Source organism: Girardinichthys multiradiatus, chromosome Y (genome assembly GCF_021462225.1).
Source record: "Girardinichthys multiradiatus isolate DD_20200921_A chromosome Y, DD_fGirMul_XY1, whole genome shotgun sequence".
Classification (NCBI taxonomy): Eukaryota; Metazoa; Chordata; class Actinopteri; order Cyprinodontiformes; family Goodeidae; genus Girardinichthys; species Girardinichthys multiradiatus.
Window position 1 is genome coordinate 14,596,731 of NC_061818.1, and position 21,311 is coordinate 14,618,041.

Sequence of the window (21,311 nt, forward strand, 5' to 3'; positions counted from 1 at the left end):
GCACAGCGCCCCCATTACTGCGGCAGCCGCACCGATCCGTCTGTCGATCTCCCGCTCCATTCTTCCCTCACTCGTGAACAAGACCCCGAGATACTTAAACTCCTCCACTTGAGGCAGGAACTCCCCTCCAACCTGAAGAGGACAAGCCACCCTTTTCCGGTCGAGAACCATGGCCTCGAACTTGGAGGAGCTGATCCTCATCCCAGGCGCTTCACACTCGGCTGCGAACCGCCACAGCGCATGCTGTAGGTCTTGGCTAGAGGGGGCCAGCAGGACCACGTCATCCGCAAAAAGAAGAGACGAAATCCACTGGTCCCCAAACCAGACCCCCTCCGGCCCTTGGCTGCGTCTAGAAATCCTGTCCATAAAAGTTATGAACAGGACCAGTGACAAAGGGCAGCCCTGCCGGAGTCCAACATGCACTGGGAACAGGTCCAACTTAGTGCCGGCAATGCGGACCAAACTCCTACTCCGCTCGTACAAGGACCGGATGGCCCCTAATAAAGGGCCCCCGATTCCATACTCCTGGAGCACCCCCCACAGGGCATCATGAGGGACACAGTCGAATGCTTTCTCCAGGTCCACAAAACACATGTGAACCGGTTGGGCAAACTCCCATGAACCCTCGAGCACCCTGTAGAGGGTATAGAGCTGGTCCAGTGTTCCACGGCCGGGACGAAAACCACACTGCTCCTCCTGAAGCCGAGGTTCGACTATCGGTCGGACTCTCCTCTCCAATACTCTGGCGTAGGCCTTACCAGGGAGGCTGAGGAGTGTGATCCCCCTGTAGTTGGAACACACCCTCCGGTCCCCTTTCTTATGAAGGGGGACCACCACCCCAGTCTGCCAGTCCAGAGGCACTGTCCCCGACCGCCACGCAATGTTGAAGAGGCGTGTCAACCATGACAGCCCTACTACATCCAGAGACTTGAGGTACTCAGGGCGGATCTCATCCACCCCCGAAGCCTTGCCACCGCGGAGCTTTTTAACCACCTTGGTGACTTCAGCCTGGGTGATGAAAGAGTCCAACCCCGAGTCCCCAGCCTCTGTTTCCACCACGGAATGTGTGATGGGAGGATTGAGGAGATCCTCGAAGTACTCCTTCCACCGCCCAATAATGTCCTCAGTCGAGGTCAGCAGTCTCCCGCCCCCACTATAAACAGTGTTGGCGAAGCACTACTGCCCCCTCCTGAGGCGCCGGACGGTTCGCCAGAATCGCTTCGAGGCCAACCGGTAGTCCTTCTCCATGGCCTCACCGAACTCCTCCCAGGCCTGAGTTTTTGCCTCTGCCACAGCCCGGGCCGCAGCACGCTTGGCCTCACGGTACCCGTCAGCCGCCTCAGGAGTCCCACAAGCCAACCACAGCCGATAGGACTCCTTCTTCATCTTAACAGCATCCCTTACTGCCGGTGTCCACCACCGGGTTCTGGGATTGCCGCCGCGACAGGCACCGCAGACCTTACCGACGCAGCTACGGGCAGCAGCATCGACAATAGATGCGGAGAACATGGTCCACTCGGACTCTATGTCTCCAACATCCCCCGGGATCTGGTCGAAGCTCTCCCGGAGGTGGGAGTTGAATACATCCCTGGCCGAGGGCTCCGCCAGGCGTTCCAGGCAGACCCTCACTATGCGCCTGGGCCTGCCAAGTCTGTCCGGCTTTCTCCTCCTCCAGCGGATCCAACTCACCACCAGGTGATGATCAGTGGACAGCTCAGCCCCTCTCTTCACCCGAGTGTCCAAAACATGCGGCCGAAGGTCTGATGATACGACAACAAAGTCGATCATCAACCTCCTGCCTAGGGTGTCCTGGTGCCAAGTGCACTGATGGACACCCTTATGTTTGAACATGGTGTTCATTATGGACAATCCGTGACTAGCACAGAAGTCCAATAACAGAACACCACTCGGATTCAGATCGGGGAGGCCATTCCTCCCGATCACGCCTCTCCAGGTGTCACTGTCGTTCCCAACGTGGGCGTTGAAGTCCCCCAGCAGAAAAATGGAGTCCCTGGGAGGGGCACTATCCAGCACCCCCGACAGGGACGCCAAGAAGGCCGGGTACTCTGCACTACCACTCGGACCGTAGGCTGAAATGGTAGTCAGAGACTTCTCCCCAACCCGAAGGCGCAGGGATACGACCCTCTCATCCACTGGGGTAAACCCCAACACGAGACGGCTGAGCTGGGGGGCAACAAGAAAACCCACACCAGCCCGCCGCCTCTCCCCGTGGGCCACTCCAGAGTAGAAGAGAGTCCAGCCCCTCTCGAGGAGATGGGTTCCAGAGCCCACGCTGAGCGTGGAGGCGAGCCCGACTATTTCTAGTCAATATCTCTCGACCTCCCGCACAAGCTCAGGCTCCTTCCCCCCCAGCGAGGTGACATTCCACGTCCCTAGAGCCAGCCTAAGCATCCGGGAATCGGGCCGCTGAGGTCTCCACCTTCGTCTGCTACCCAATCCTCTTCGCACTGGTCCCTCACAGTTCCTGCAGGTGGTGGGCCCACTGGGGGATGGCCTTGTGTCTCTCGTTCAGGCTTGGCCCGGTCGGGTCCCGCGAGGGGCAACCCAGCCACCAGGCGCTCTCCGACGAGTCCCGACCCCAGGCCTGGCTCCAGGGTGGGACCCCGGCTCCGCCGTACCGGGCGACCTCACGTGCCTCGATATTTTGTTCTTCATGAGGGATGAACCACTCTTTGTCTGACCCATCACCTAGAGCCTGTTTGCCATTGGAGACCCTACCAGGGGCATTTAGGCCCCAGACAACATAGCCTCTAGGATCATTTGAGCACTCAAACCCCTCCACCACGTTAAGGTGGCGGTTCAAGGGTTCTAGCAGTTTTTAATTTAGGACAGGTTTGAGCCATGGATGTTCCTGTGTGGTTTTTGAACATTCTAACCAAGAGGTGCACAGGTCCAGTCCTCGGGAGCTGCTATCCTGCAGCTTTTAGATGCATCCCTGCTCCAACATACTTTAGTAAAATGGCTAAATTTTCACATCAGCATGTCATTCAGTTCTCTGTGTTCCTCAATCTTTGTCCTCCGGGTCCATTATCCTGCATGTTTCCATGTGTCCTTTCAGCCACACTCCTGACTTAGATAAATGGGTAACTAAGAGTCTCCTGCAGAACTAGATGGCATGCTGAGAAGGTAATAAAATCATTTTAATGAGGTGCACTGGAGTAGAGATACATCTACAACATAAAGGTGTACACTGACCTAACTGATGTGTTCACTGGAAGGGAACAGTTTGGGTCAGACATAGTTCAAACATATCATTTAAAGCCCAAAATATATACAGGTCCTTCTCAAAAAATTAGCATATTGTGATAAAGTTAATTATTTTCCATAATGTCATGATGAAAATTTAACATTCATATATTTTAGATTCATTGCACACTAACTGAAATATTTCAGGTCTTTTATTGTCTTAATACAGATGATTTTGGCATACAGCTCATGAAAACCCAAAATTCCTATCTCACAAAATTAGCATATCATTAAAAGGGTCTCTAAACGAGCTATGAACCTAATCATCTGAATCAACGAGTTAACTCTAAACACCTGCAAAAGATTCCTGAGGCCTTTAAAACTCCCAGCCTGGTTCATCACTCAAAACCCCAATCATGGGTAAGACTGACGACCTGACTGCTGTCCAGAAGGCCACTATTGACACCCTCAAGCAAGAGGGTAAGACACAGAAAGAAATTTCTGAACGAATAGGCTGTTCCCAGAGTGCTGTATCAAGGCACCTCAGTGGGAAGTCTGTGGGAAGGAAAAAGTGTGGCAGAAAACGCTGCACAACGAGAAGAGGTGACCGGACCCTGAGGAAGATTGTGGAGAAGGGCCGATTCCAGACCTTGGGGGACCTGCGGAAGCAGTGGACTGAGTCTGGAGTAGAAACATCCAGAGCCACCGTGCACAGGCGTGTGCAGGAAATGGGCTACAGGTGCCGCATTCCCCAGACCTGGGCTACAGAGAAGCAGCACTGGACTGTTGCTCAGTGGTCCAAAGTACTTTTTTCGGATGAAAGCAAATTCTGCATGTCATTCGGAAATCAAGGTGCCAGAGTCTGGAGGAAGACTGGGGAGAAGGAAATGCCAAAATGCCAGAAGTCCAGTGTCAAGTACCCACAGTCGGTGATGGTCTGGGGTGCCGTGTCAGCTGCTGGTGTTGGTCCACTGTGTTTTATCAAGGGCAGGGTCAATGCAGCTAGCTATCAGGAGATTTTGGAGCACTTCATGCTTCCATCTGCTGAAAAGCTTTATGGAGATGAAGATTTCATTTTTCAGCATGACCTGGCACCTGCTCACAGTGCCAAAACCACTGGTAAATGGTTTACTGACCATGGTATCACTGTGCTCAATTGGCCTGCCAACTCTCCTGACCTGAACCCCATAGAGAATCTGTGGGATATTGTGAAGAGAACGTTGAGAGACTCAAGACCCAACACTCTGGATAAGCTAAAGGCCGCTATCGAAGCATCCTGAGCCTCCATAAGACCTCAGCAGTGCCACAGGCATATTGCCTCCATGCCACGCTGCATTGAAGCAGTCATTTCTGCCAAAGGATTCCCGACCAAGTATTGAGTGCATAACTGTACATGATTATTTGAAGGTTGACGTTTTTTGTATTAAAAACACTTTTCTTTTATTGGTCGGATGAAATATGCTAATTTTGTGAGATAGGAATTTTGGGTTTTCATGAGCTGTATGCCAAAATCATCCGTATTAAGACAATAAAGGACCTGAAATATTTCAGTTAATGTGCAATGAATCTAAAATATATTAATATTAAATTTTCATCATTACATTATAGAAAATAATGAACTTTATCACAATATGCTAATTTTTTGAGAAGGACCTGTATGGCATTCATGTTCAGAATGTCTGAATACCTCTGACCAGAACTATATGTGATCATATTGTTTTTTAACTTTATCTGAACTGAGTACTATTTCCTCTTTTGGGTCCTTAAAAACACATTTATGATCATACTACCTGCAGTCACTCCATGGGCTATTTCATACCTGAAGCAGGATACTTTCTTTTAAGAAAGCCCAGCAGGGAGCTTAGACAGTTGACCGAAGTTCTCAGCAGCAACTCGTGTTTCTGAGAAGGAAGACATCCAGAAAGACAATGTTTGACAACCCAAAAATACAGAAACGGACAAAATATTTTTGAGAACCGGCAATCCCTGGCAAAAGGTTCAACCTCTTGCATCACAACCACAAACGTCAGTGTATTTTATTGGGATTTAATGTGACAGACCAACACAAAGTAACATATAAATATGAAGTGCAATGAAAATGACACATGGTTTTCATAATATTTTACATCATCTGACAAGGGTGGCTTGTATTTGTATTCTGTGCAGCTTGGTCAATAATTTAGAGCAGGGCTGTCAAATACCGGGGCCGATGTGCTCAAACCTTAGTCCTGCTAATTACGTAATTATTTGATTCAGCTGTATTGAAGCAAAGACACATCTAAAAGTTGCAGGGCACTGGCCCCTGAAGACTGGAGTTTGACACCTGTGCTTTAGAGCCATGGTTTTAAAACCCTGGTCCTCAGGACCCGCTGCCCTGCTTGTTTTAGGTGTTTCCTTGCCTCTGCACACCTGACTTAAATAAATGGGTGAATAGCAGACTTTCAGCCCACTTGGTGGCATTCCAAGAAGGTAATAAAATAATTTGTGCTGGAGCAGAGACACATGTAAAACATGAGGGACAGCAGGTCCTGAGGACCAGGATTGAAAACCACTGCTTTATACGTCTCTAACAAGCTTGCATCTAATGAAAGACATGTTTTCCCCCATTATGCTTTGCAAAACACCAAGAGCCCAGTCAGATTGATTGGATAAAGTCTATGAACATCAATTTTAAAGTCTTCCCATGCATTCAGATCTGGACTTTGACTGTATCGTTCTAACACATGAATATGCATTCTCTGGCTGTAATTTTCAGGTTGTTGTCATGTTAGAGGGTAAATCTTTGTCCCAGTCTTTAATCTATTGCAGCCTCAAACAGGCTTTCTTCCAGGCTTGCTTGTGTATTTAGCTACATCCCTCTTCCCAACCATGACCAGCTTTCCTGTCCCTAATGAAGAAAAGCAGCCCCACAGCATGATGCTGCCACCTCCATGTTTCACTGAGCGAATGGCAGGTTCAGAGTATTGTACAGTGTTAGTTTTCTGCCAAAAAGAGCATTTACAGAATTTTGTAGATGGACTATATTGTGTTGGTTTATCAATTAACATCCCAATAAAATACTTTGAAGTGTGTGGCTCCATATTGATAAAATGTGAAAAAGTTCAAGCACACTATTGTCATGAAGTGGGTTCTGTACTGATGAATAGATTCTTTTACACAAAATGAAACAAATAGGGGAGTCAGGAGTGCCCTGTCAGTATGCTCATGTCATCTTGACAACTGTTGGAAAGTGAGGTGACAATGACAAATTGCAAACCGTGGTGGGCTGATAAGTCTTCAGCAGTTACATTTGTCATTAGATTGCTGTGATAAGCTGTCAAGCAAACACAAAAGGTGTGAGTTGTTCAGTCTCTCCTTTCTGCCTTTGCTCTGAAGAGACTGTGTTGCTGTAAAGCAGAATCAATTGGCAAACTTTGAAAACTCAGACCTGATGAAAATAGACACTTGCAAGCTTTTAACATAGCTATATCCTCAGGAAACAAATGTTTTCTGGACATACAAATGCATTAAAGTACTGTAAATAAAAAGCTGGACCTTAGTTAAAAATAGTAACAAGACTACAAGATTAAAGTTAAAATTATTTGAAACTAAGATCACGAAAAAGATAAAAGCATGGTTTAAACCAAGACCCCTCCTTTACTCCACGAGGTGAGCCCTACCTAGAGTTTTATGTCTTAAGCTTTTATGTTAAACTCATATTTTACACAGTGAGCCAGGGTAGTTGTTGCAAGTTTGGATCTGGTATTGTTTTGTCAAAAAATGTCATTATGTCAAAGAAATACCAGTGATGTGATGCTCGTCTGTGGGGGCTCGTTTGGGGGAAAGTAACAAACAAGGCAACAGATGCAGAGGGAGAAGAAACACATGCATACAGAGACACATGCTCACAAATGGACAAAGATGCATTTGGACACAAAAGGGACAACATGATGACATGGAAGCTTGAGCAAGGTTTTAATAATGCATGTATCTCCCACAGCAGAGAAGCTGACAGTAAGCTCTGCATGGTGTCCAAAATACAGTAGTAAGAAGGCCAGGTGGATGTAAACGATAACAACAGAGTTATACCCTAAGCTGCAGTCAGAAAGGGAGAGACAACAATAAAAGGAGTCGACAGCATGGGCAGAAGGGGGCGAGAGAGTCAGTGAGCTGGAGCAATGAAAGCCAGATGAGAATGCCAACATGAATGGAGGGAGGGAAAGAGAGACGTGTGAAATGGAGAAGAGAGAAGTTCTGGAGCTGCAGTTTTTCCTTCTGGAGCTGAACTAGAGAATCAAGAGTAAAGAGAGTAAAACACCAGAGAAGTGGTTTGGAAGCTGGGGTGTGCTTTTATAGCCTCTATCACCTTTGCATGTCAGGAGACTGTTTTTTTCCCCATTCCTCTGTGTAGTTTCTGTGAACTTACCACAGATTATTCAAATAGATTTCCATTATAGATCTGGCTGTATTTTAACTCCTGGAAGTTAATCTTAAGTCTCAGTTTCAAGTCCTTTCTGGTGTATTTATCCATCTCCCTCCTAAATACAGTCTTTAGACGTACATTTTGTGGATATCAGCAACATTTTTTGGAATAAATACCAATCTGGTATTCATCAAACACATTGAACAACATCATGATGGCCGCAGACGCTGAAAATTTACAGTTTTAATTTAGTTTTACCAGCCTTTGACATTATCAATAACACCATTTTGACTAATAAAGTGCATAGCCTGATGTCAATCTGTGGGACAATCTTAAGATGGTTTAGATTTCATCTTTTAACTAGAACCTGCAGAGATTGTATAAAACACATCATATCAGACTCTAATCATGTAATATGTGTGGCACCCCAAGGCTCTGTTTTAGGTCCACTTCTATTTGTGCTATATAATCACACTCTTGGAGAGATCGGCGAGAAATCGCCAATAAATGTCATAAAATAAATTTTATGCTGATGACATTCGCTGTACTGCTACCTTCCACTTCTTCAAACAGTCTGAATTATTTGAGTGCCAAAAACAAAGTACAAACCAGTTGAAAAAACAACTCCTTTCAACTGAACTAAAAAAAAAAAAAAAAAGAAAAAAGGAATTTTGTTTGTTTTCAACCAATCTATCTCTCACAAAGGTCACTCAAAAAAACTTGTATGAAAACGGTTGATATCTCCTGAGAAATATTTGCAAAGGAAAGTGTTGAGAATTAAAATCATGTAATTTCATGCTATTAGTTTAGTTTGCATGTGAGAACATTAAACTGAGATTTAACATGAGTGAGCCTTGGTGAGAGATCACAGATCACAGCAGGGGTCAGGGGGAAACAGGGCTTAGAAAGTTCTCGGCAGCTGCAAACTGTAAAAGCTGGCTGTAGGGACAATAAAGCAATAAATGTCAAGTTTTGGCCGTGGTATAGATGCCACAAGGGAGCTTGGCTGATTTACAACACCTGATGGAAAAATGGAAGTCACAGTCAGTAAGCTTTGAAGTCCACAGTATAAAGATGTACTGGAACTTGAAATGACAGAGACATCGGGGTAAAGACAGCCATGCTTTGCTGAAAATCTGCAATCTCTCTCCGTAAGGGCCCTTATGTAATATTCTTTCCTTGTGTTATTTTGTATATTTATTTTGCATTAGAAATCATTGGACTTATTATCTTCCAAATTAAACTTGCGTTAATCTTAATTTCCTGCTCTTCATCTGTTCTTTCTCACGACATCCGGACTGGGTGAGGTTGAGGCCGCAAGAATATCAGTGATAGCAATATTTTACCTCAACAAAAGCTAGGGCCCAAAACAGGAATGGAAATAGATATTTATGCGTTTATTTCTTCTCATCAAGACTACCATAATGGACTTTTCACATGCATCAACAAAAAAGTCCTTGATCGCCTTCAGTTGGTCCAAAACTATTAACGATCAACAAGATCAAAAACTCCTAATTTTATGTGACCTTTAAATTTTTGAATTACAATTTTTAAATCCTGAATTTAACTTTCAGGGCCTATATTGCTGAGATATCAAAGCCACACAAAACTTATGCCTTCAGGTCCTCAAATCAAAATCTAACCATAGAGCCAAGAGCTACATATAAAACTCTAACAGATTGCACAGTTAATTTCATGAATTATTATTGTATTTGTCTAATATTTGTATAATTTAATTTGCTATTTATTTTTTTACTAATGTTTTTAATTAATTGTTTCAATGTTTATGCTCTTTGTTTGCACTTTGCTATTTTAATCTGTAAAAGGTGCTACGTAAATAAATTGAACTTACTACGAACTGAATGAACTACTTACTAACCAGAATATTATATTGTTATGCCAAGTGTGTAGCCATGACACTGTGGATACAATGACCACAAAACGATGACTACAATTCCATATATTGTGCTGCTCTACTAAAAACCTTTTTTGTTCATAAAAGCTGGCTCAGTTTTTTCTAAGTAAAAGAAGATATTTTAGAAAGCATGAAAGTTGTTGGAGGGTTTGTCTTCAGTATTTCATTACATGTGCCAAGGTTTTCATTTCCATGTATTCAACTAATTTATTATCTTATATTATTTATTTATTTTAAGTCAGCCTTATGAACCAGCAATCACTACTTGATTGCACAACTGTTAGCTTACAGGTTGGATGCTTTGTGGAACCTGTGTCTGCTGTCGGCAGCTCAAATTATTTCTCTGAAACTCTTGAGTCAATGATTCCCAAATGTTTCAGGTTCTGACCCACAGAGCAACAGTGGTGGAGACTAACGGACCTCAGCTAATACAACAGGAAATATTTAAACATAAACATAAATATGTTAAACAAGGACATGAAGACAATACAATCAGCCTCAATAACCATTAAAACATTTGTATACATTTTATTTTCATCAGTTCAAGACCATGATCTTTTTTTTTGGCTTGTAGTGCTGTTTGAGGGTGAGTTCACACCGAACGCGGATTCTGCAAATATTCCGCCTCATTTGTGTGCTTTTGCCCGCTTGACATTCCGCGTGAACTCTGCGTTGCCATTTGGCAACAAGCGGCATCGCTTCGCCGCATCATCAAATAGGAGGAGCTTCCATCTGCTGCTTGCTGGTTTCAACTGAACATGGCGGACATGGATTTCACGGACCTAATTACGGTGTTTCACCTGTGGAGAGCTGAAAAACGACGCCGACGTCCCTGGGTTCACCAGATTCTTCAGGGACGGGATCAATTCGGAGAGTACCACCACCTACTCCAGGAGCTGCGTCTGGATGATTTCGGCGATTTCAGTGGTACTTCCGTTTATCCAGGACCCAGTTCGAAGATCTCCTGTCCTGCGTTGGGAGACGAATCGGCCTCCAGGACACCAACTACCGGCGCTGTATCCCCGCTGCTGAACACCTGTCCATCTGTCTTCGGTGAGTAAATAAATCTCAGCTCAAAAAAACAGCCAATTTTTAATGTCCACATCTCCTAAATATAAGATATTTGTGCCTAAACATAACCAGGCCAGGTCCTTTCTGTACTTGTCTCGGTAAAAGTAATTAGTTGAGTCATACAACTCTGGCTTGCTGCACACCACCACTATGATCTGGTCCTCCATCTTCACTGACAACCGCTTCTTCTCCGCTGCGGTCTTTCACTCTACGTCACAGCCATATCCAGTCCCTGATTGGTTGACGCGACGCAAATTTAGTAAAAAGTTCAGATTTTTCAACTTGTCCATCGCTTTCGCTCTGCTCCCGCTTCGCTCGGCGTGCCTTTCACACCGCGTCCTTTGTCTCCTTCGCACCGCTCCACTCCTGAACGCGCCTCTACATAGGGATAACATGTAAATTGGCCGCTCCTATCGCAGAATCTGCGTTCGGTGTGAACGCACCATTAGGAGTAGTTCGGCCGTTGTGTCTGGTTTCACAATTAGATGGATGTAAAAACCAGAGTTTGTCCATCTAACTGTGAATAAAAACTTTGCGTGCAAAACATACTTAAAAAAAATTACTTGACAACCATTTAATTATTGTATGTTTGCACATGTGATGCTTTTGTAAAAATGTCGCCCAACCTAAAATATCTGATCCCAGGTTGGGAAATAACGTCCAAGTCACTTTCAAACAACAAGGACCAATCAAAACTTATGCCTATATTTACCATAAAAACTGTTAATCCAACAAAACCTAAACCTGGCCTTACTGAAAGAAAATTGTATCCTGACTTACAGGGGTTGGACAATGAAACTGAAACACCTGGTTTTAGACCACAATAATTTATTAGTATGGTGTAGGGGCTCCTTTTGCGGCCAATACAGCATCAATTCGTCTTGGGAATGACATATACAAGTCCTGCACAGTGGTCAGAGGGATTTTAAGCCATTCGTCTTGCAGGATAGTGGCCAGGTCACTACGTGATACTGGTGGAGGAAAACGTTTCCTGACTCGCTCCTCCAAAACACCCCAAAGTGGCTCAATAATATTTAGATCTGGTGACTGTGCAGGCCATGGGAGATGTTCAACTTCACTTTCATGCTCATCAAACCAATCTTTCACTAGTCTTGCTGTGTGTATTGCTGCATTGTCATCCTGACACACGGCACCACCTTCAGGATACAATGTTTGAACCATTGGATGCACATGGTCCTCAAGAATGGTTCGGTAGTCCTTGGCAGTGACGCGCCCATCTAGCACAAGTATTGGGCCAAGGGAATGCCATGATATGGCAGCCAAACCATCACTGATCCACCCCCATGCTTCACTCTGGGCAACGGTCTGGGTGGTACGCTTCTTTGGGGCTTCTCCACACCGTAACTCTCCTGGATGTGGGGAAAACAGTAAAGGTGGACTCATCAGAGAACAATACATGTTTCACATTGTCCACAGCCCAAGATTTGCGCTCCTTGCACCATTGAAACTGACGTTTGGCATTGGCATGAGTGACCAAAGGTTTTGGCTATAGCAGCCCGGCCGTGTATATTGACCCTGTGGAGCTCCCGACGGACAGTTCTGGTGGAAACAGGAGAGTTGAGGTGCACATTTAATTCTGCCGTGATTTGGGCAGCCGTGGTTTTATGTTTTTTGGATACAATCCGGGTTAGCACCCGAACATCCCTTTCAGACAGCTTCCTCTTGCGTCCACAGTTAATCCTGTTGGATGTGGTTCGTCCTTCTTGGTGGTATGCTGACATTACCCTGGATACCGTGGCTCTTGATACATCACAAAGACTTCCTGTCTTGGTCACAGATGCGCCAGCAAGACGTGCACCAACAATTTGTCCTCTTTTGAACTCTGGTATGTCACCCATAATGTTGTGTGCATTTCAATATTTTGAGCAAAACTGTGCTCTTACCCTGCTAATTGAACCTTCACACTCTGCTCTTACTGGTGCAATGTGCAATCAATGAAGACCGGCTACCAGGCTGGTCCAATTTAGCCATGAAACCTCCCACACTAAAATGACTGGTGTTTCAGTTTCATTGTCCAACCCCTGTATGTAATCAACACACAAACACACAGATATTAAGGTCTATGAGTGATAAAACCTGCGTAAGAAGACCACAGAGCAGTTAGGAGGCACTGGGCCCCTGTCGAGCCAAGCGGGTACAATGCTCCATCTTCAGCCTCCAGAAGCCTGGGCCCGACTACTCCAGGACCAGTGCTCAAACACACCACTGATGATGCCATGTCAACATCAAGCAAAGCCTGTAGCATCCTCAGGTAGCTGACTAGAAAGAGAACAAATTATTTCAGCAATTCAATTTAGAAAGTGAAACTTGTTCATTGTATATGGCTTACAGCTAATAAAAACTCCAAATTCTGCTCCTCAGAAACGTGTTACACAAGAAAATAAAAAATGATCTTTAAATTCAGACATTTTCACCAACTGAAAAAAATATCAATGTACTATACAGTTTATGCATTCAAGAATTAGTTGGGGCACCTTTTGCATGAAATGCTGCATCAATCCAGTGTGGCAAGGAGTCTTCTATTTTAGAAGTGTCCTAGCGCAGCTGGAGCCCATGTCTGAATAAGTCTGTGTGGTGGCTCATGAAGTTCTGGCTCCAGCTGCAGTCCACACCTTAGAAATCTCTCCCAACTGCTTGAATGGGCTTTGCTTCACAATCATCTCAAAGCTATGTTGCTTGTACACCTTCTTCTACCATACCTGTTCCTTCCACTCAACTTTCCTTCAATATTCATGTTATCCATATTAATGACAGGTTGAATGGGAGGGTGGCTGTGGCTCGGTGGGATGAATCTGGCAACCAGAAAGTTGTGTGTTCGATTTCAGTATCCTGTGCTATATATCAATGTGCCCTTGGGCCAGGTACCAAACCCCAATTGGTGTATTTCTGAATGATGTGAGTTCAACTGAGTTACTGTGACTCTTGTGTAAAAGCACTTTGAGTGGACTGTATGATTAGAACAGTACTACATAGTTTTAGCCCTTCTACCATGTGAATAGTACAACGTCTTCAGCTAGTGGAGGGTGTCAATGACTGTCTGCTGGACCACTGTCATGTCAGCAGCCTTCCCCATGATGGCACAATATTTCTGTATTAAGAAGCATTTTTATTGATATTTAAAGCTTTCTGAAAAATGTATTTTGTGTTGTCATTAGCAATGAGCCATACTAATCAAAATAAAACAGAAATAAACAGTTGAAATAAATCACTCTTTAGGCAATAAACGTATTTTAGTTTCATGTTTGGAAAAAATTATTTTCATAATAATAACTTTATTGAAATGCACTTGTAGAAGATTGACGAATAAAGACAAGACAGACATAAAACGAAGACAACAAATATAAACTGTGCTGATGTGAGTGTACAGGGTGGAAAGTATATGAATTACAGGATGATTGGAAAAATACAGCAGCAGAAATTGAGGTATAGCGGAAACAGGTTAAAGCAAATGAAAGACATTTTTGGACTGATGTGTGATGGAGAGCACAGGCAATAAGTATAAGATGTCTGAGTGCGGATTGAGAGAGACGTGATAACCAAGACTAAGGAACAATTCACATTAGGATAAAATCAAAAAAATAGCTCAAAACTGCTACTAACACAGCAGAATCCAATCTGAAAGTGGCCAACCATCTGAAACACACTTATGTCAAGAACACCAAGATCTGAGCGCCCTAATGGGAAGGAGCCCTAATTAGTGAATGCACAAAAGAGGAAGCTAAGACAGAGAGGAAAGCAATGCTGGAACAAGAAATGTTAGGGAGCTAAAAACTGAGGTACTGAGACAGAGAGGAGGCTGAGTGAGCAGAGAGGTAGTAAGAGAGGGAGGGAAAGAGAGATTGGTACGCAGAGCGAGGGAGCCAATACATCACAGTGATCCTGACAGGCTACTTATTCAGCTGACAGACAGAGACACAGGAGGAGCAGGGATGATCTGTCTACGAGTGCTGCAGTGGGATGTGGGACATTTAATATGATGAGTGCGTGTGAAATGCAGGCTTCGGGTTAGTTGACTCCACCAACAATGAAGCTTTGACAGGAAGTTTGCAGAACTTTATGTAAACTGAAGAAGAGACAACCACATTAGCATCCTCTGATTCACGCATTATCTAAAAAACTTTAGAATCAGTGATGCCTTATGCTAACCAGACTATATGGATAAACACTAAGGTACACTGTGGTATTTTACAGAACATAACAGATTGCAGACATGGACAGAGAAGACAAAGACAAAAACAAACACTAAAAATCAAAAACAAGTTATTCAAAAATGACTCACTTATCTATAAATTGTGAGTCTTTTTTCTGCAGGAAAAAGACTTAAAATATTTAAAAATAATATTCAGCTGTCATTACCCAGCAAGAGATTGTCTGTGTTTCTTTTCTGACAAAACAGTCGGTGTACAGCTATGTCCAGACTCCAAATAATACTCTTCTGAACCTTGAAGAAGAGATAAAGGAAACATTCAGAGAGAAAAAGAAAAGAAATATGGGTGAAGCAATCAGAGATAATAAGGTCAAACTGTTGTATTCAAGAATGTATTACTCCTTCACTGTGAGTGGAATAAAGCAGAGCTGACTGAAACTGTGATACATATCAAATAAAAGCAATTGTTCCGTATTCCACACCTACACCCAGCTCTTTACTCAGTTTTGCTGTGTGTTGTGTGTCTTGCCCTTGACTGAGCCTTTGTTGTGTGAAGTTCAGCCCTGGAGATGTGATAAGAGTCGAGTCAAGCTGTGCTGTGTACCTGAGTGGAGTGAATGTGCTGCAAGGCGATGAGGGAGGATAGGAGAAGATGGCTGCAGCACAGCAGAGCTGAAGGAGGACAGGCAGATGGAGGGGGGGAAGGAGGAACAGAGGAGGAGGAGATGATTGTCTGCAGCTGGTCCATCAACCCACTGTTGGAGAGCAGCATGGAGACAGCTGGGAAGAAGACAGCACTGTGACCTTAAACAATTGTGGGATTTGTCATTGTATGTTACAAAGCTGCATGCAGAGGTCATGTTAACTAAACATTTTCTGTTAGTGACTTGTTTTACTGATGGAAAAACATCTAAACCGATTCTTTAATCTTCCCAAATTAAAGCATTTGGGATTTTCTTTAATGGCATTTAATTCCCAGGAACATGAATAACCACCAACAAACCACCTACTTTGGCCCCCTGCTCATTCAAGCACCAATCTGCATTATTAGCAGAGACAATCTTTGATTTCATTGACTGCTTGTCAAGTTCTGCGGCACCAGTTTAACCCAGGCAGACAAACCGGGTCTTTTTCATGTCCCACTGCAGTGATGAAAACAAATCTATCAGCATAATCAGGGTTCTGATGTATGTGTCAAGTTACATTTTATACTTTTCTAAGCCTAAAATTAGTTCTCCTTTATTTCTAGCCAGTTTTACAGAGTAAACAGACTTCACCATGTATGTCTGGCAGATATTTCTGCAATGATGTGGCTTTAAATGTACAACCTGCACAACCCAACTTCTGTAAAGAAGAGGACGGTTGGAGGAGAAATGTTGCCTGTTGAGTTTAAAGTTTAAGTCAATATAAAACAGAAAAGACAGAAACTAATTTATTTTAGTCATTAAATGAACTAATCTGAATAGAATGGCCACAACATGTAGTTAGAATTTAACAAGTACAACTTAATTTAAATGTCTTTTAAGCTGTTAGAAATACACAATTTCTACTCAGAAATACTTATAATTAAATATACCCAAATATTTATGAAAATTGTTACAAAATGTTTAATGACTGAATTCTCAAAGGCTGTTCTATAAGTGTAGCTACGTAAAATAAGAACAAGTTGATAGATTTGGATGAAAATACAAAAGCAAATACTAATCATGCCTCCACAGTATTTAACCTCTCTGATTTCTGTGGTTCATAGCTGGATTCTACTATTATTCTCATCCTGGTTCCCATGTCCTGAGTTTTTCAAGTATTTATTAAATGCTCACTGCATCATACACCTGCATCTGTCCTGTCTGCGATCTCATCATCAACATCAAATAATGACACTTTAAACAGTATTCAGAACTGAAGCAGTTTTAAACACAATAAGTTCAAGTATGGTTTGAAGACTTTCTACCACTTAAGAAAAACGGATGAATGGATAGGTGGATTGGTTTCGGATGTGTTGGAGGATGGACAGACAGATGGTTGGATCCAACCTTTAGACAATTACATAAGAAATAGTCCGGAAATAAAAAATAAAATCTATATCCTATTTTCTTTTTCCATTCTTATCCAGGCCTGGGAAATATTATCCAAAATTCAGCAGGAACCCTGTATAATTCACTTTTTAATATACTTATCTATTTTTTAACCTTGACACTGGACACTAGAAATGGTTTGAATACCTCTAGCTTACATATGTGTGATTATTAGGCTATTGTGCCTTTAATACTGGAGTTCCTGTATATGAAGAAAGTGCTAACATTAACTACAGTCCTGCAAATATATCCACGATCAAGTTCATGGAACAAAAGCTGTACAATATCATGAAGCCAGTTGATTTAATGCTCTGTTCCATTAACCTCGAACTGGGAAGTCGGAGTGTATGTCATCTCCGAGTTATAGTATTCCAGTTGTTTCTGTTCATACTGCTAGCAACTGTAAAAGCAGTCTTACAACAATAACAATGATAATAAACACTGTTCTACAGTTTTTTTTTGCATATAAACAGCATTAAAAATCTAATCCTATAAACACTGGAAAGTAGTACAACTGACTAAATGTTACATAAATAATAAAGAACTGCTAAAAACAGTCAAAGAAAGAACATTTTCATACTACTGATGCAAGTAGCAGCCATCCTGAATCCGAATGTCTGATATGGTCATGTTGCCCCGACTTTCCGACATGTAATTCTGACTTTCGGGGGCGTTCCAATTGAAACTTCCTACTCGGAGGTCGGAAATTTCTACTTTCAAGTACAAATGAAACGCACCATAACAACTAATTCCACACTGTGCAGAGATTCAGCCTTGAAGCCAAAATAAAATTGTTTCTGGAGTAATATCTCCTAGATAAACCCTTATGACAAAATTCACCATAATCAAGTAGAGAGAACCTCAATGTGTTTTCTCTTAAACAAAGAGCAGAAAATGCTCTGAAACAGCTAATCCTGGGTCAAGAACTTTCTAATCTGTTCTGATAACCTGTAAGGAAAGTGGCTAACCATCATACTGTAGTTATAAATGTAGCTGGGCAACAATAGCAACACAAGGCACAAGCAGAGTTAAATATGAAATTAAATGAACTGTTTCACTAACTACAAACAACAAGATAGCATTAAGATGTGAACATTGGACAATGGAAAAGGCCTCCTTGAACTGCCACCTTAACGTGGTGGAGGGGTTTGAGTGCTCGAATGATCCTAGAGGCTATGTTGTCTGACGCTTAAATGCCCCTGGTAGGGTCTCCCATGGCAAACAGGCTCTAGGTAACGGGTCAGACAAAGAGCGGTTCAAGACACCTTCATGAGGACTAGTAGATTGAGACACGTGGGGTCGGCCAGTAAGGCGGAGCCGGGGTCCTACCCTGGAGCCAGGCCTGGGGTCGGGACTCGCTGAAGAGCGCCTGGTGGCCGGGTTACTCCTCACGGGACCCGGCTGGGCCAAACCCGAACGAGAGACGCGAGGCCATCCCCCAGTGGGCCCACCACCTGCAGGGGGAACTGTGAGGGACCGGTGCAAAGAGGCAAAGAGGATTGGGCGGCGGACGAAAGTGGAGACCTCAGCGGTCCGATCCCCGGACGCGTAGGCTGGCTCTAGGGACGTGGAATGTCACCTCGCTGGGGGGGAAGGAGCCTGAGCTTGTGCGGGAGGTCGAGAGATATTAACTAAAAATAGTCGGGCTCACCTCCACGCAGAGCGTGGGCTCTGGAACCCATCTCCACGAGAGGGGCTGGACTCTCTTCTACTCTGGAGTGGCCCAGAGTTTGCTTGTTGCCCCCCAGCTCAGCCGTCTCGTGTTGGGGTTTACCCCAGTGGATGAGAGTCGCATCCCTGCGCCTTCGGGTTGGGGACAGGTCTCTGACTGTCGTTTCGGCCTACGGGCCGGGGGAGTAGTGCGGAGTACCGGCCTTCCTGTCGGGGGTGCTGGATAGTACCCTCCCGGGGACTCCATTATTCTGCTTGGGATCTCAACGCCCACGTGGGAAACGACAGTGACACCTGGAGAGGCGTGATCGGGAGGAATGGCCTCCCCGATCTGAATCCGAGTGGTGTTTTGTTATTGGACTTCTGTGCTAGTCACGGATTGTCCATAATGAACACAATGTTCAAACATAAGGGTGTCCATCAGTGCACTTGGCACCAGGACAGCCTAGGCAGGAGGTCAATGATTGACTTTGTTGTCATATCATCAGACCTTCGGCCGCATGTTTTGGACACTCGTGGTGAAGAGAGGGGCTGAGCTGTCCACTGATCACCACATGGTGGTGAGTTGGATCCGCTGGAGGAGGAGAAAGCCGGACAGACTTGGCAGGCCCAAGCGCATAGAGAGGGTCTGCTGGGAACGTCTGGCAGAGCCCTCGGCCAGGGATGTATTCAACTCCCACTTCCGGGAGAGCTTTGACCAGATCCCGGGGGATGTTGGAGACATAGAGTCCGAGTGGACCATGTTCTCCGCATCTATTGTCAATGCTGCTGCCCGTAGCTGCGTCCGTAAGGTCTGCGGTGCCTGTCGCAGCAGAAATCCCCGAACCCGGTGGTGGACACCGGCAGTAAGGGACGCTGTCAAGCTGAAGAAGGAGTCCTATCGGCTGTGGTTGGCTTGTGGGACTCCTGAGGTGGCTGACAGGTACCGTGAGGCCAAGAGTGCCGCGGCCGGGACTGTGTAAAAGGCAAAAACTTGGGTCTGGGAGGAGTTCAGTGAGGCCATGGAGATGGACTACCGGTTGGCCTCGAAGCGATTCTGGCAAACCTTCCGGCGCCTCAGGAGGGGGCCGCAGTGCTTCGCCAACACTGTTTACAGTGGGGGTGGGAGGCTGCTGATCTCGACTGAGGACATTATTGGGTGGTGGAAGGAGTACTTCGGGGATCTTCTCAATCCTGCCATCACACATTACCTGGTGGAAACAGAGGCTGAGGATTCGGGGTTGGACTCTTTCATCACCCAGGCTGAAGTCACCGAGGTGGTTAAAAAGTTCCGCGGTGGCAAGGCTTCGGGGGTGGATGAGATCCACCCTGAGTACCTCAAGTCTCTGGATGTTGTTGGGCTGTCATGGTTGACACGCTTCTTCAACATTGCGTGCCTCTGGACTGGCAGACTGGGGTGGTGGTCCCCCTTCATAAGAAGGGGCACCGGAGGGTGTGTTCCAACTACAGGGGGATCACACTCCTCAGCCTACCTGGTAAGGCCTACGCCAGGGTATTGGAGAGTACAGTCCGGTCAATAGTCGAACCTTGGCTTCAGAAGGAGCAGTGTGGTTTTCGTCCCGGCCGTGGAACACTGGACCAGCTCTATACCCTCTACAGGGTGCTCGAGGGTTCATGGGAGTTTGCCCAACTGGTTCACATGTGTTTTGTGGACCTGGAGAAGGCATTCGACTGTGTCCCTCGTGATGCCCTGTGGGGGGTGCTCCAGGAATATGGAATCTGGGGCCCTTTATTAGGGGCCATCCGGTCCTTGTACAAGCGGAGCAGGAGTTTGGTCCGCATTGCCGGCACTAAGTTGGACCTGTTCCCAGTGCATGTTGGACTCCGGCAGGGCTGCCCTTTGTCACTGGTCCTGTTCATAACTTTTATGGACAGGATTTCTAGACGCAGCCAAGGGCCGGAGGGGGTCTGGTTTGGGGACCAGTGGATTTCGTCTCTTCTTTTTGCAGATGACGTGGTCCTGCTGGCCCCCTCTAGCCAAGACCTACAGCATGCGCTGGGGCGGTTCGCAGCCGAGTGTGAAGTGCCTGGGATGAGGATCAGCTCCTCCAACTCCGAGGCCATGGTACTCGACCGGAAAAGGGTGGCTTGTCCTCTTCAGGTTGGAGGGGAGTTCCTGCCTCAAGTGGAGGTGTTTAAGTATCTCGGGGTCTTGTTCACGAGTGAGGGAAGAATGGAGCGGGAGATCGACAGACGGATCGGTGCGGCTGCCACAGTAATGGGGGCATTGTGCTAGTCCGTTGTGGTGAAGAGAGAGCTGAGCCGAAAAGCAAAGCTCTCAATTTACCGGTCGGTCTACGTTCCTACCCTCACCTATGGCCATGAACTTTGGGTCATGACCGAAAGAACGAGATCCCGGATACAAGCGACTGAAATGAGCTTCCTCCGTAGGGTGGCCGGGCACTCCTTTAGAGATAGGGTGAGGAGCTCGGCCATCTGGGAGGGGCTCGGAGTAGAGCCGCTGCTCCTCCACATCGAGAGGAGCCAGTTGAGGTGGCTCGGGCATCTATACTGGATGCCTCCTGGACGCCTTCCGCGGGAGGTGTTCCAGGCACGTCCCACCGGGAGGAGGCCCAGGGGACGACCCAGGACACGCTGGAGGGACTATGTCTCTCGGCTGGCCTGGGAACGCCTTGGGCTCCACCCGGAGGAGCTGGAGGAGGTGTCTGGAGAGAGGGACATCTGGGCGTCTCTGCTGAGTCTGCTGCCCAAGCGACCCGGTCCCGGATAAGCGGAAGACGACGAGTACATTTGTTTTGTGTTTTATTAAAATAAAGACATTTTTACAATATCTCTCAAAAA

At 45.4% G+C, this 21,311-nt stretch overlaps 1 protein-coding gene across 1 annotated transcript in view; it reads right to left on the bottom strand.

Annotated features, from left to right (window-relative positions):
* Positions 1 to 21,311, bottom strand: part of LOC124864886 (meiosis inhibitor protein 1-like) — a 59,999-nt gene that overhangs the window by 12,735 nt on the left and 25,953 nt on the right. Inside the window, exons 9-12 of the mRNA XM_047359846.1 lie at positions 15,368 to 15,543; positions 14,973 to 15,057; positions 12,693 to 12,875; positions 5,027 to 5,212 (exon numbers count right to left, since the gene is read on the bottom strand). Of these exons, the coding sequence (XP_047215802.1) occupies positions 5,027 to 5,212; positions 12,693 to 12,875; positions 14,973 to 15,057; positions 15,368 to 15,543 (630 nt within the window). The remainder of the gene's footprint in view (positions 1 to 5,026; positions 5,213 to 12,692; positions 12,876 to 14,972; positions 15,058 to 15,367; positions 15,544 to 21,311) is intronic.